Consider the following 12,827-nt stretch of genomic DNA (forward strand, 5'->3'; position numbering starts at 1 on the left):
CTTATCAAGAGCATGAGAGGGAGTTGAAGGAGGAGGTTGCCAAGCTGAGGGCGAAGAGGGATAGCTTTCGGGAGAAGGAGAGTAAGCTACAAGCCCAATGCAATATGGAGGCGGGTTTGAGGAAAGCAGCACAGGAGAATTATCAGAGTTTATTTCAAGATCTTGTGTCTGTGAAGAAGGATTTGCTGAACTCTCGAAATGCGTATGCCGAGTTGGAGGACTCTGTCGCTGATGGTGCCGAGGAGGCTTGGAGGATTTTCAAGGAGCAGGTCGGAGTTATTGCTCCTGACTTGGATCTTTCTCCTTTAGATCCAGACAAGGTCGTCATTGATGGTGCTATTGTGGATCCTCTTTCCCCCGTAATCGTTTCCGAGTCAGAATTGAAGACTCAGGGGCAGAGGATTATTGAGTCCCCTCCTCGTTCTAAGGACGCTTCGAGTTCTTCTGTTGTTCCTCCGACTTCCTCTTCATCTCCCGTGGTTGCCTCTCTTCCTGATCCTGGTGGCGCTCCTCCTGACTCTGGTGGTGGTGATCCGTCTACCCCTCTGCAGAAATAACTTTTTTATGGCTATATGGGGGCTCGGCCTGTGAGTCCCCCCTTTTTTAAACTCTTTACATGTTGTTTGTTGGTGGTGTTTGGACAATTTCTTTTGGCCTTTTAAGGCCGTAAACAAAATATTTTAGAAAGTGCCCTTTTTAATAAGGGTTTTAAATTAACAAAATAAATACCCTTTTTTGGATAAGGGTTTAAGTTACCTTATGCGTGTATGCTTTTCTGATTTTGATTTTTCGAAGTCCCCTTGATCTTTTTCCGAAAACCTTTCCCATTGGCCTGTCTGTTTTTCTGAGCCTTTTTGTTTAAGGACTTTTAGACAGCCCTTAAACTTTTTCCTAGGTTTTTTCAATCTCTTTTTTGTTATTCCTTATGCTCAACTATGTTTTATTGAGTTCTTATGACTTAGGTTATTTTTGCAATGCATTTTTCTTCTGCTCGGTTCTTCACTCCGACTTTTGGGTCGAAGTGTTTTCGAGCTTCTCCACTCAGAGTTTTGTTTCGACTTATGAGTCGAGTTGTTTCCGAGTTGTTTACGATCAGCTTATATAACCTCTTTACACCAACTTGTACCTCGTCGTTTTATCCTGACGACCATCTAGGTCGGTTCATGGGATTTTCACGTTTTGTCGAGGTTAAGTCGGCGCGTTTCGTAGAAAGAAAGAGAAAACAAAAAAGGAATTTATAAGAGATATTTGTAAGATGAAAAAAAGATCTTTATTAATTGGGGGGAGGTACTTTATTGCTACTAAGGGTTTTTGACAATCTATTTCCCTTAGCCCCTACTATGATGCCTCGTTAAAAACCCTTCTCCAGAAAAAACCCTTTTATTTTGGGAAAAAATCATGAAGTTGGGAAAAGAGTACATCAGGGAGTAGAGTTTGCTTTTAACTGTAGTACATTTTCATATTACAAGCATGCCACGACCTCGGTAACTCGGTGCCGTTCAGGTCGGTTACTTTATAATAACCTTTTCCTAAGACTTCATTGACTTTGTATGGTCCCTTCCAATTCGCGGCGAGCTTTCCTTCCCCCGATTTGTTGACTCCAATGTCGTTTCTGATCAAGACCAAGTCATTCGGGGCAAATGTTCTTCGAATGACTTTTTTTGTTGTACCTTGTAGTCATCCTTTGCTTCAATGCTGATTCTCTTATCTGGGCATCTTCTCGGACTTCGGGGAGCAAGTCGAGCTCCTCTTTGTGCCCCTGTATGTTTCCAATCCCGTCATGGAGAATTACCCTTGGGCTTTGCTCATTGATTTCTATTGGTATCATTGCTTCTACGCCATAGACTAGTCGGGAGGGCGTTTCTCCAGTGGCGGATTGGGGCGTTGTCCTGTAAGCCCATAGCACTTGGGGGAGCTCTTCGGCCCACGCTCCTTTTGCTTCTTGCAATCTTTTCTTTAGCCCTGCCAGTATGACTTTGTTGGTTGCCTCGGCTTGCCAATTGGCTTGCGGGTGCTCCACCGAGGTGAACTGGTGTTTGATTTTCATACTGGCTACTAATCTTCTGAAGGTAGAATCGGTGAATTGGGTTCCATTATCTGTAGTAATGGAATAAGGTATCCCATATCTTGTGATGATATTTTTGTAGAGGAACCTCCGACTTCTTTGAGCGGTGATGGTGGCCAATGGTTCTGCTTCTATCCACTTTGTGAAGTAATCTATTCCCACGATCAGGTATTTGACTTGTCTTGGCGCTTGGGGAAAAGGACCTAACAAATCCATTCCCCATTTTGCAAAGGGCCATGGAGAAGTGATACTGATGAGCTCTTCTGGTGGAGCTACGTGGAAATTTGCATGCATCTGACATGGTTGACACTTTTTCACAAATTCTGTGGCATCTTTCTGCAAGGTCGGCCAGTAGAATCCAGCTCGAATTACTTTCCTAGCTAGTGACCTTGCTCCGAGATGGTTTCCACATATCCCACTATGTACTTCCTCCAATACCTCGGCAGTTCTTGAGGTCGGTACACACTTTAATAATGGTGTTGATATCCCCCTTCTGTAGAGAATATTTCTCACCAAGGTGTAGTGTTGTGCTTCCCTTCGGATCTTTTTAGCCTCTTTCTCTTCTTCTAGAAGGATGTCGAATTTCATGTATTCGACCAAGGGGTTCATCCATCCGAGGTTTAAACCGACTACCTCAAGTACTTCTTGTTTGTCTTCTGTTTTTACTACTGAGGGTTCCTGGAGGGTTTCTTGGATCAGGCTTCTGTTGTTTCCTCCCGGCTTGGTACTTGCTAACTTGGATAGGGCGTCCGCTCTGCTGTTCAGATCCCGAGTTATGTGTTTTACCTCGGTTTCTGCAAAGCGCCCAAGATGCTCCAGAGTATTCTCCAAGTACCTCTTCATATTTGGGTCCTTTGCCTAATACTCTCCGCTTATCTGGGAGGTCACCACTTGCGAGTCGCTGTATATCATCACCTTTGTAGCACCGACTTCTTCTGCCAGCTTTAATCCAGCAATCAAGGCTTCATATTCTGCCTGGTTATTTGAAGCTGAAAATTCAAATTTTAGGGAAGCCTCTATCTGGGTTCCTCTTTCATCTACCAATATTATGCTTGCGCCGCTTCCTGTTTTGTTGGAGGATCCGTCTACATAGAGTTCCCATGTAGTTGGTTTTTCCTCCTGATCCCCTGCGTATTCTGCAATGAAGTCGGCGAGGCATTGGGCTTTGATCGCCGTCCGAGTTTCGTATCTTAAGTCGAACTCGGAGAGCTCTATTGCCCATTGAACCATTCTCCTGCAACATCCGTCTTTTGGAGGATTTGCTTCATGGGTTGTTCGTACGGACTCTTATTGTGTGAGCCTGAAAGTAAGGTCGTAGCCTTCGTGAGGCTATTACTAAGGAGTAGGCAAACTTTTCTAGTTTGTGGTATCTTAGCTCAGGGCCTTGTAGAACTTTACTGATGAAATAAACTGGATGTTGTCCGACCTCATCTTCTCTTATCAGGGCTGATGAGACAGCCTTGTCTGCTACGGATAAGTACAGGACGAGGTCTTTCCCAGATACTGGTCGGGACAGAATAGGAAGTTGGCTTAAAAACTTTTTGAACTCCTGGAACGCCTCCTCGCATTCATGAGTCCATTCGAACTGGCATCCCTTTCTTAATAAGGAGAACAGTAGAAGGGATTTTAGTGCCGATCCTGCCAAAAATCTGGAGAGGGCAGCAAGTTGGCCATTCAGCTGTTGGACTTCTCTCAAACAAGTCGGGCTTTTCATTTCTAGGATGGCTCTACACTTAGCGGGATTGGCTTCGATCCCTCTTTGTGTTAGCATAAATCCTAGAAATTTCCCTGCCTCCACCGCGAAGGCGCACTTTACGGGATTTAGTCTCATTCCGTGCAGCCTTATGGTGTCAAAGACTTGTGAGAGTTCTGACAAGAGGTCGACTTCTTTCTTGGTCTTTACTAGCATGTCGTCGACGTATACTTCCATTAGACTCCCAAGGTGAGAGGAAAACACTTTATTCATCAACCTTTGATATGTGGCTCTTGCATTCTTTAATCCGAATGGCATGACCACGTAGCAGAAATTAGCTCTGGGTGTGATGAATGATGTTTTCTCCTGGTCTGGCTCATACATTGGGATTTGATTATATCCCGAGTAGGCGTCCATAAATGATAAGTATTGATACCCCGAGCTGGAGTCCACTAGGGTATCAATACTTGGCAGTGGATAAGGGTCCTTGGGACATGCCTTATTTAAGTCGGTATAGTCGACGCACATTCTCCATTTGCCATTCTGTTTTTTGACTAGCACTACATTGGCTAGCCATGTTGGGTACTTGACTTCTCTGATGAAGCCAGCTTCCAGGAGCGCCTGCACTTGTTCTTCTACTATTAGGGCTCGCTCTGGGCCGAGCTTGCGTCTTCTTTGTTGTACAGGTCGGGATCCCGGATAAACCGAGAGCTTGTGGGACATGAGCTCGGGGTCTATCCCAGGCATGTCAGAGGCCTTCCAGGCGAAGAGGTCGGAGTTATCTCTTAGGAGCTTAGTCAATTCTTGTTTTAGGGCTTCTCCTAGGTTGAGTATTTTTCCCTTCCTCTTTGCCGACCTGTATCTCCTCGGTTTTTCCTCCCGGTTGTGGTCGCAGCTCTTCTCTGGCCCTTGCACCGCCGAGCTCTATTGTGTGAACTTCTCTGCCCTTTCCTCTCAGATTTAGGCTTTCATTATAGCATTTCCTTGCCAACTTTTGATCCCCTCTTACCGTTGCTATCCCTGCTAAGGTCGGAAATTTCATGCAAAGGTGGGGAGTGGATACCACGGCTCCGAGTCGATTAAGGGTAGCTCTGCCGATTAAAGCATTATATGCTGACCCCACATCAATGACTATGAAGTCTATACTCAGAGTTTTTGATTTTTCCCCTTTTCCAAAAGTGGTGTGGAGGGGCAAAAATCCCAGTGATTTTATTGGCGTGTCCCCTAATCCGTATAGGGTGTCGGGGTAGGCTCTTAATTCTTTCTCATCCAACCCTAGCTTGTCAAAAGCGGGCTTAAAAAGGATATCCGCTGAGCTTCCTTGGTCTACTAGGGTTCTGTGGAGATGGGCATTCGCCATGATCATAGTTATTACTACTGGATCATCGTGTCCAGGGATTATTCCTTGCCCATCTTCTTTTGTGAATGAAATGGTAGGGAGGTCGGATGACTCTTCTCCGACCTAGTAGACTCTTTTGAGATGTCTTTTGCGAGAGGATTTGGTGAGTCCCCCTCCCGCGAACCCTCCTGAGATCATATGGATATGTCTCTCTGGAGTCTGCGGCGGTGGGTCTCTTCTATCCATATCGTCTCACTTTCTCTTTCCATGACCGTCCGACCTTTCTAGGAGATATCTATCAAGCCGACCTTCTCTAGCCAGCTTTTCTATCACATTTTTAAGGTCGTAACAGTCGTTTGTGGAGTGACCATATATTTTATGGTACTCACAGTAATCGCTGCGGCTCCCCCCTTTTTTATTTTTAATGAGTCTAGGGGGTGGCAATCTTTCAGTGTTACAAATCTCTCTGTATACATCCACTATAGAAACTTTCAGAGGAGTATAAGAGTGATATTTTCTTGGCCTCTCGAGACTGAGTTCTTCCTTTTTCTTGGTTTCCCTTTCCCTCTCTTTTGTTGAGGGAGGGGGCCCAGGTCACCAACTCAGGTCTCTCAACTTAGCGTTTTCCTCCATATTGATGTACTTTTCGGCTCTCTCCTGTACATCGCTTAGAGAAACGGGGTGTCTTTTAGATATGGATTGTGAGAAGGGACCTTCTCTGAGTCCATTGACTAACCCCATTATGACTGCCTCTGTGGGCAGGTCTTGAATCTCTAAACATGCTTTATTGAACCTTTCCATATAGGTTCGTAAAGATTCTCCGACCTCCTGTTTTATTCCCAGGAGGCTCGGTGCATGTTTCACTTTGTCTTTCTGGATAGAGAACATCATCAAAAACTTCCTTGAGAGGTCTTCAAAGCTAGTAACCGACTTCGGGGGGAGGCTATTTCGGGGGGAGGCTATTGAACCACTTCATCGCTGCTTTCGATAGTGTGGTCGGGAAAGCTTTGCATCGTGTAGCGTCGGAAGCATCAGCTAGGTACATCCGACTTTTGAAGTTGCTCAGGTGATGCTTTGGATCCGTGGTTCCATCGTAGAGGTCCATATCAGGGCTTTTGAAGTTCCTCGGAACTTTTGCCCTCATTATGTCCTCGCTGAAAGGATCCTCCCCACCTAAGGGCGGCTCTTCTTGTTCGTCACGGGAGTTGCGACCTTTGAGGGAGGATTCTAACTTTAAGAGTTTTCTTTCTAACTCTTTTCGGCGTTCCATCTCCTCTTTTAGGTTCTTTTCAGTTTCCTTTTGTCGCTTCCGTTCTTGTTCTAACTGCTCCAGGCGATTGTGGACTAATCCCATGAGTTCAGTTACATGGGATGGTCCCTCTTTCTCTGATTCGCGCCCTTCTGAAGAGTTTACCTTCGGGTTTTTTACTCCGGAGGTACCTTCCCTGTGTTGATCATTAATTCCCTGGTGGAGGGTCAAGTCTGCATCATTATTGCCTGTGTCTAGATTCTCTTGTTCAGAATCTGACTCCACATGACCCTCTTCAGGGGATCTGTCCGCCATCACTGTGTCTCCACATGACCTTCTTCGTGGGATCTGTCCGCCATCAGTGGTTGATCTCTCGGGTCCCCGGCAACGGCGCCAATGTTACGGTGGGTAACCGGAGATTGATGGGCTGGATGGAGTTGGTTGGCCCAAGTGTGTGAAGGAGGAGGACTCCGAATGGATCTGCAACTCGGGAGGCTCCGTCCGACTTGTTTGTGCGAGGAGATGGGGGTGGTACCTGCAAAGACACTCCGATGCCTAAGTTAGCAAGGGTGTGAGCAGGTCTAGAGAGTATTGGGCTTGGAGATACCTGAGGGGTGTCAGTGTATTTATAGTGGTGAGCCAATAACCACCGTTGGAGTAGTGCCATATTTTTAGGGCGTTAACCGTCCCATTATCTTAGGGAGGTTAAGATATGGCTCGTGGAAGTGGTTAGAGAGATTCTAGGGATAGTTACTCATTTAAATGAGTGTTTATCCGCCAGCTAATCTCGTACCCGACTTCTTTAGAACAGGTCGTGGTGAGTACCGACTTCATAGGATGAAAATTGGTACTGGTGAAACCCAACCCTTTGGATTAGGTCCTTTGCTTGATCCTGGGCCTTTATTATTGGGCCAGAGTATGAACAGTTCATATTATGAGAACCAAACAGCCCATCTGCTCCAAGCCATTCAAAGCCGACTTGAATGTAGCCAATGAACCCCTTTACCATTTAGTCACATAGCCGCTGCTTTCTCCTACCATTATTGTTATTCTACTCCATTATTGTTATTCTACTTATTTTTCTGGGATATTTCTGGAATTGCGCGTCATAGAACAAGACAAAGTCTTGAGTTGATACCGTGTCGTACATGGTACATCGCTATTCCATTAAAGCAAATGGTACATGTGAAAGTTTTCTTATACTATTTATCCAAAAACTTTTTTTCCCGTACTAACTAGGAGGTACCTTCGTACAAAGCGTATCTAGTAGAAAAAATGGTTAAATGAAAAAGTGCTTTTATTGAAGGAGGCATTGAAGAAACCCTAAATTAAAAAGCTATAAGCGTATTTCATAAAGGAAAAGTCTAGGGAACCAGCAGTTTTATTGAATTTTGGCCAGCATATAATCAGCAGAGGAAGGTGAGCCATTGGATGAAATCTCATACCAATCTCACACCATCAAATTATCATTGATGGCTAATTGATGGCTAACAATTACAAAAATTGTTGGTCCCCTAGCATTACTCTTTCATAAAAGTGATGCTATACAGGCTACAGCAAACACAACGACGCTTTTCTATGCGCCAAAGTTGAATTATTTTTTCCATTATAATACAAAAAGATTTTGCGATATAATTTGAATTAATTTAAAAGATAAAATTTATTATATTTATTATATATGATCAAAATTAGATTTCTTTAATTAATAGCATCGTTGATGTGACATATTTTTAAAGATATTTTTTAATTTATTTTATTTAATTCATTTAAATACGTTGATTAATTAATTATTAATTTAATTTAATTAAAATAAATATCAAATTATTTTGAATTTTATTTGATTCATTAAACCAAATTAATTATAACATTTGATTGAGATAAATATTAAATTATTTAATGAATAATATATAAAACAATGAAATAAATGAATTCAATTAATTCAATTTATTATCTTATTATTTTATATAGTTATTTTCTCTCATTTTGTACTTTAAATAAAATATTTGTAATTTTTATTTTTGTTTTTTTATCATAATTTTACTAATATTTTAACGATGGTCAGGAGATGTTGAACCCGGAAACGATGTTGTCAATCCCACTGAAGAAGACTGATCCGGTGGAGCTGTACCTGCCGTTACGTAACTTGGTGGCCTCAAAATACTCGGAGAGCGAAGCACAAAAAGTTGAAGGCGTTCTGGAAACCCTAAACAAATGCCGCAGGGACATGGTGGAGCGTAGAGGGGACCTCTCCCTTCCCATGCAACGTGACTGCCTCATCCACTACTTCAAATGCCTTTCTATGGTTGAGCTACTCTTCACCTCTCTCTCCTCCGACGCCGACCCCATCATCTTTGTCTGGTACGACGCCTTCAACCCTGAGCACGAGGATGGGGTCTCCTCACAGCGCAACGGCATCCAATTGGAGAAGGCCGCTGTTCTCTTCAGCCTTGGAGCCATCTACAGCAAAATTGCTGCCTCTTGCGACCGTACCACCGCCCTTGGCCGTCACCTTGCAATGGAAGCCTTCAAAGTTGCCGCCAATTTCTTCTTACAGCTCTGGAAGGTATTTGCCAAGGACGTGGTCTCCGCCACCCTCGATTTGACTCTACTATTCGCCAAGTTTCTGTACTTCCTCTTCTCCGCTCAGGCTTCCGAGCTCGAATTACAGCAACAACTCAACAACGAAGACGCCAGTTGCGCTCTCCAACAACACCGATGTGCCCTAGCGTTTATGTCGGTCAGTCTTCACTTTTGATTGATATTACATTTATTTTTTCGTTCTAATGACGATGAATTGATGTTGATGATGATGATGATGATGTAGGTTTATAAGCTTTATCGTAGAGCATACAAACTGATAAGTACTGATTCGGCTGCACGGAAACATGTCTACTCTTTTGACCAAACCTGGGAAACTCATCTTTACCAGAAGCTGACATTCTTTCAGGCGGAGGCTCGTCAGAGGAAATCATCCATCCTACCCGAATCCGAGCGACCTAATTTATTATCAAGGGTCACATCTTGTGCTGATGCAGAATGTGTCGCTGAGATATTAGTTAGAGGGATTTGCAGGCGCTCGATATTCAAGCCACGACAAATATACGTTGATCTCATCCTCTCGGAGTACAATCCTTTCAAGATTATGAAGGATGGAAAGCTGGTGGCTAACCCATGGGACGTACCTCCTCCTTATCCAACAGATTCGGCAATCCTCTCATCTTCGTTGTCTTCATTGCCGTTGTCAGGTATTCTTGCATTCCTTCCTTTGAAGAAGAGTGAGCCCTTGAATCTCTATGAGTCTTTGCGCAATTACTTTGTCCTCAAATACTCTGAGAGCGTGGCAAAGAGAGTAGAAGGCCTCCTCCAAATGCTACACAAATTGCGCAATGAGATGCTGCGTGATGACCTTTCGCTACCCCTTCGCCGCAACTGCCTCATCCATTATTTCAAATGCCTTTGCATGATTGAGCCTTTCTTCCCTATGAATGACACACCCAACCCACCTGTCTTTGTTTGGTACAATGCCATCAACCCGCAACAGGACTCTTCTCAGCATAACATCCATTTGGAGAAGGCCTCTGTTCTCTTCAACCTGGCATCCCTCTGCACCCACATTGCTCTCTCCTGCGATCTCACCACCATCCAAGGCCATTGCCTTGCCGTGGACGCCTTAAATGATGCTTTACATTGGCTCAAACAACTGAGTTTTCTGTCTAAGGAGGCATGTGGCACGATTGACTTGTCAGAACAATACATCCATTCCACAAACAATGAGATTGTCAGATTGAAAAGCAAGTTTCCTCATCCCCAATCTGATGTATCATCATATCCTGTATGTATAATTATCTACCTTTTTCAGTTGATATTTTCTTAGTACAATTGATTGATGTCAATCTTGATTTGTTAAATTGTTTGATTGAGATGATGCAGGCTGCAGCTTTTGATCCGTTGGCATCTGGGCCTTTAGCTGAGATTCTTGTTCAATCCTCGACACCTCAATATCTTGGGTCGAAGTTGAAGACCTGCACGAGTGACGTCACCGGACAATTTCTTGTGGGGTATTGTAAGGCTCACTCCCTGCTTCAAGGGGTATGTGAAGCAGCATGCTTGGACCTTCTCTCTGAGGTTAGCCCTCTCAAGATTAAGGATGGAAATCTTGTATTCAATGCAATCTTAGAGGCACCAAATTTAGCATTGGAGAACATGATTTTGCAGGAGACACCACATTAGCATTACCGTATAGAAACAAGCTTTAGGAATGAACTTATTTATTTATTTTTTTAAATTGGATGTTGGAACTTTGTTTGTTGATGCCAGAATTTTTTTATCTTCGTGATTTTGCTATTGCTAGTTTTTTTTAAAACAAAGTTAGGAGTGAAACTCAAATTTGCGACTTTTAGATGAACATGAGAAAATTATACCATTTAAATATTATTTGTTGGTATATTATGGTAGATTGAACTTACATATTTAGTGTTTTCAATTTCCATTAAGGCCTAATAATTAAAAGAAAATAAATGATATCATTTCAGTTAGTGCTTGTTTGGACGTTATTATTTTGATAAAAAAAAAATTTTTCAATAAATTTTTTTTTATTTTTTATTATGTTTGGCAAATTTTTAGTAGTAAAGTAAAAGCACTAGAAAAATAAAAAAAATATTTTTTTGAGAAGCTGTAATTTACATCTTTTTTTAAAAGATCTTTTTTCCTCAAAAAAAGATGTTTTTCATGTAATAAATAAACAAAAAAGTACTTTTATATCGTTATACTTAAACATAATTGATAGATAAAAAAAAATCTTTTTGCATGAGATATCCAAACATAAAATTACTTTTAATTTTTCATAAGATCTTTTAAAAAAAATAACTGAAAATTTTTTTTTTAAAATTCACCCAAACAAACTCTTAAAATTATTCTTATTTTTTTTATGAATAAATAGTTAGAATAGAAATCGATCATGAGAATAAAAATAGAAAAATATTAACCTTTATAAATTACAACCAAACTAACTGATGAATTAGGTTCAATTATGTATGAATATATCTAATATTAAAAGAAAATTTATCTGCTTAATAAATTATGTATTAACTTTGTGTTTATTATTTTTTTTTTGTGTCTACTTTATGTTTGTTTTATTTTTTATTTTAGAATATTTTAAATTGATTAATTCATATGGATATAATAATCATACTTTATTAAAGTATACTCTAACAATATTTACAGTTATTTTATCGAATTGAAATAATTTTTCGAAGCCAAAATATTATTTCTTCCTTTCGAGTCATTTTATTTGGTGTATGTATTTCATATTATTTTATCAAACTGTTGTGATGATTAAGCATGTGCTTTAAATTTTTAATATATTTATTGTATATTTATTAAAATAAAAAATTAGATTATACACATTATATTAGATTATATAAAACAAATATTAGATTATAAAATAGAATATACTGCACCAAATTTTGCTACTTGACTTATCCTAAGCACTAACAAAGAAATTTGGTTAATGATAGATGTAGAGCTTCTTTTAATTTCTTTATGTTATTATTTAATACTTAGATGGTCATATTAATATATTATTATGGGAGATTTAGATTTTTTTTGTTAACTAATATATGTTCTAGAGACATATGTTTAGCAACAATTTATGAATATTTAATACATATAAATTTTTATTTGGTAGATAGATGTACACTCTAATTTTTTAATAAATTATATGTACATATTAATATTAAGTTTTGTTGTTATTTTTATTTTTTTATCATTTGGATAATTTTTTTGACAATAATAAATGCCAAGTGGTTCTGTACATAGTGTGTCATGACTTTTTTTATGACATAATAAAAATTAAATAATAAATTATTAAATTTGTTAAATTTTAACAATAAAAAATATTTGTAAATGATTTAAAATCTTTATTCTCTTCTTTCCTTCTCTAAAATTTACTTCGAACATAATCTAGCAACTATTTCTGTATTACTTTCCTTGATCCACATCCACTTTTTGGAGAAAAAAGAAAAGGAACAAAAATTTTAAATCACTTGTAATTTTTTTTAATTCAAATTTAACAAAATCAATAATTTATCAATTAGTTTTCAATGTGTTGTCATTAAAAGAATCACCTCGCACAATACACAGAGTTACCTAGTAGTTACTATTGCTAAAAAAGTTACTCACATGACGAAAAGGTAGAAACAACAACAATGTTTGATATTGGTGTGTACAAATAACTCATTAAAAAATTAGAGCGTATATCTATCCATCATATAAAAATTTATGTGTATTTTTGTCTATTTTTTCTAAAAAAATATTATTTATGTACTAAATATTTTTGACACTCAAAAAATTATGGTTGTTATTAATTAATGAAAAAATTTAGAGAACCAACTACATTATAAGTCAATTCAAGCCAATTTCTTGTATTTTTAGTTTTAAAATTCGAAAAATTAAGAGAGGAAGGATTGTTTTTTCTATTTTA

General features: G+C 39.8%; 1 protein-coding gene across 1 annotated transcript; it reads left to right on the forward strand.

Moving 5' to 3' along the window:
- The first annotated feature begins 8,402 nt into the window (after positions 1-8,402).
- Positions 8,403-10,734, forward strand: LOC110273418 (uncharacterized). The gene is made up of 3 exons (XM_021126582.2): positions 8,403-9,083; positions 9,171-10,178; positions 10,277-10,734. Exons 1-3 carry the CDS (start codon positions 8,412-8,414, stop codon positions 10,574-10,576), a joined length of 1,980 nt encoding a protein of 659 aa, XP_020982241.1. The 5' UTR covers positions 8,403-8,411; the 3' UTR covers positions 10,577-10,734.
- Positions 10,735-12,827: the final 2,093 nt, after the last annotated feature.

Source organism: Arachis duranensis, chromosome 6, assembly GCF_000817695.3.
Source record: "Arachis duranensis cultivar V14167 chromosome 6, aradu.V14167.gnm2.J7QH, whole genome shotgun sequence".
NCBI classification, from domain to species: Eukaryota; Viridiplantae; Streptophyta; class Magnoliopsida; order Fabales; family Fabaceae; genus Arachis; species Arachis duranensis.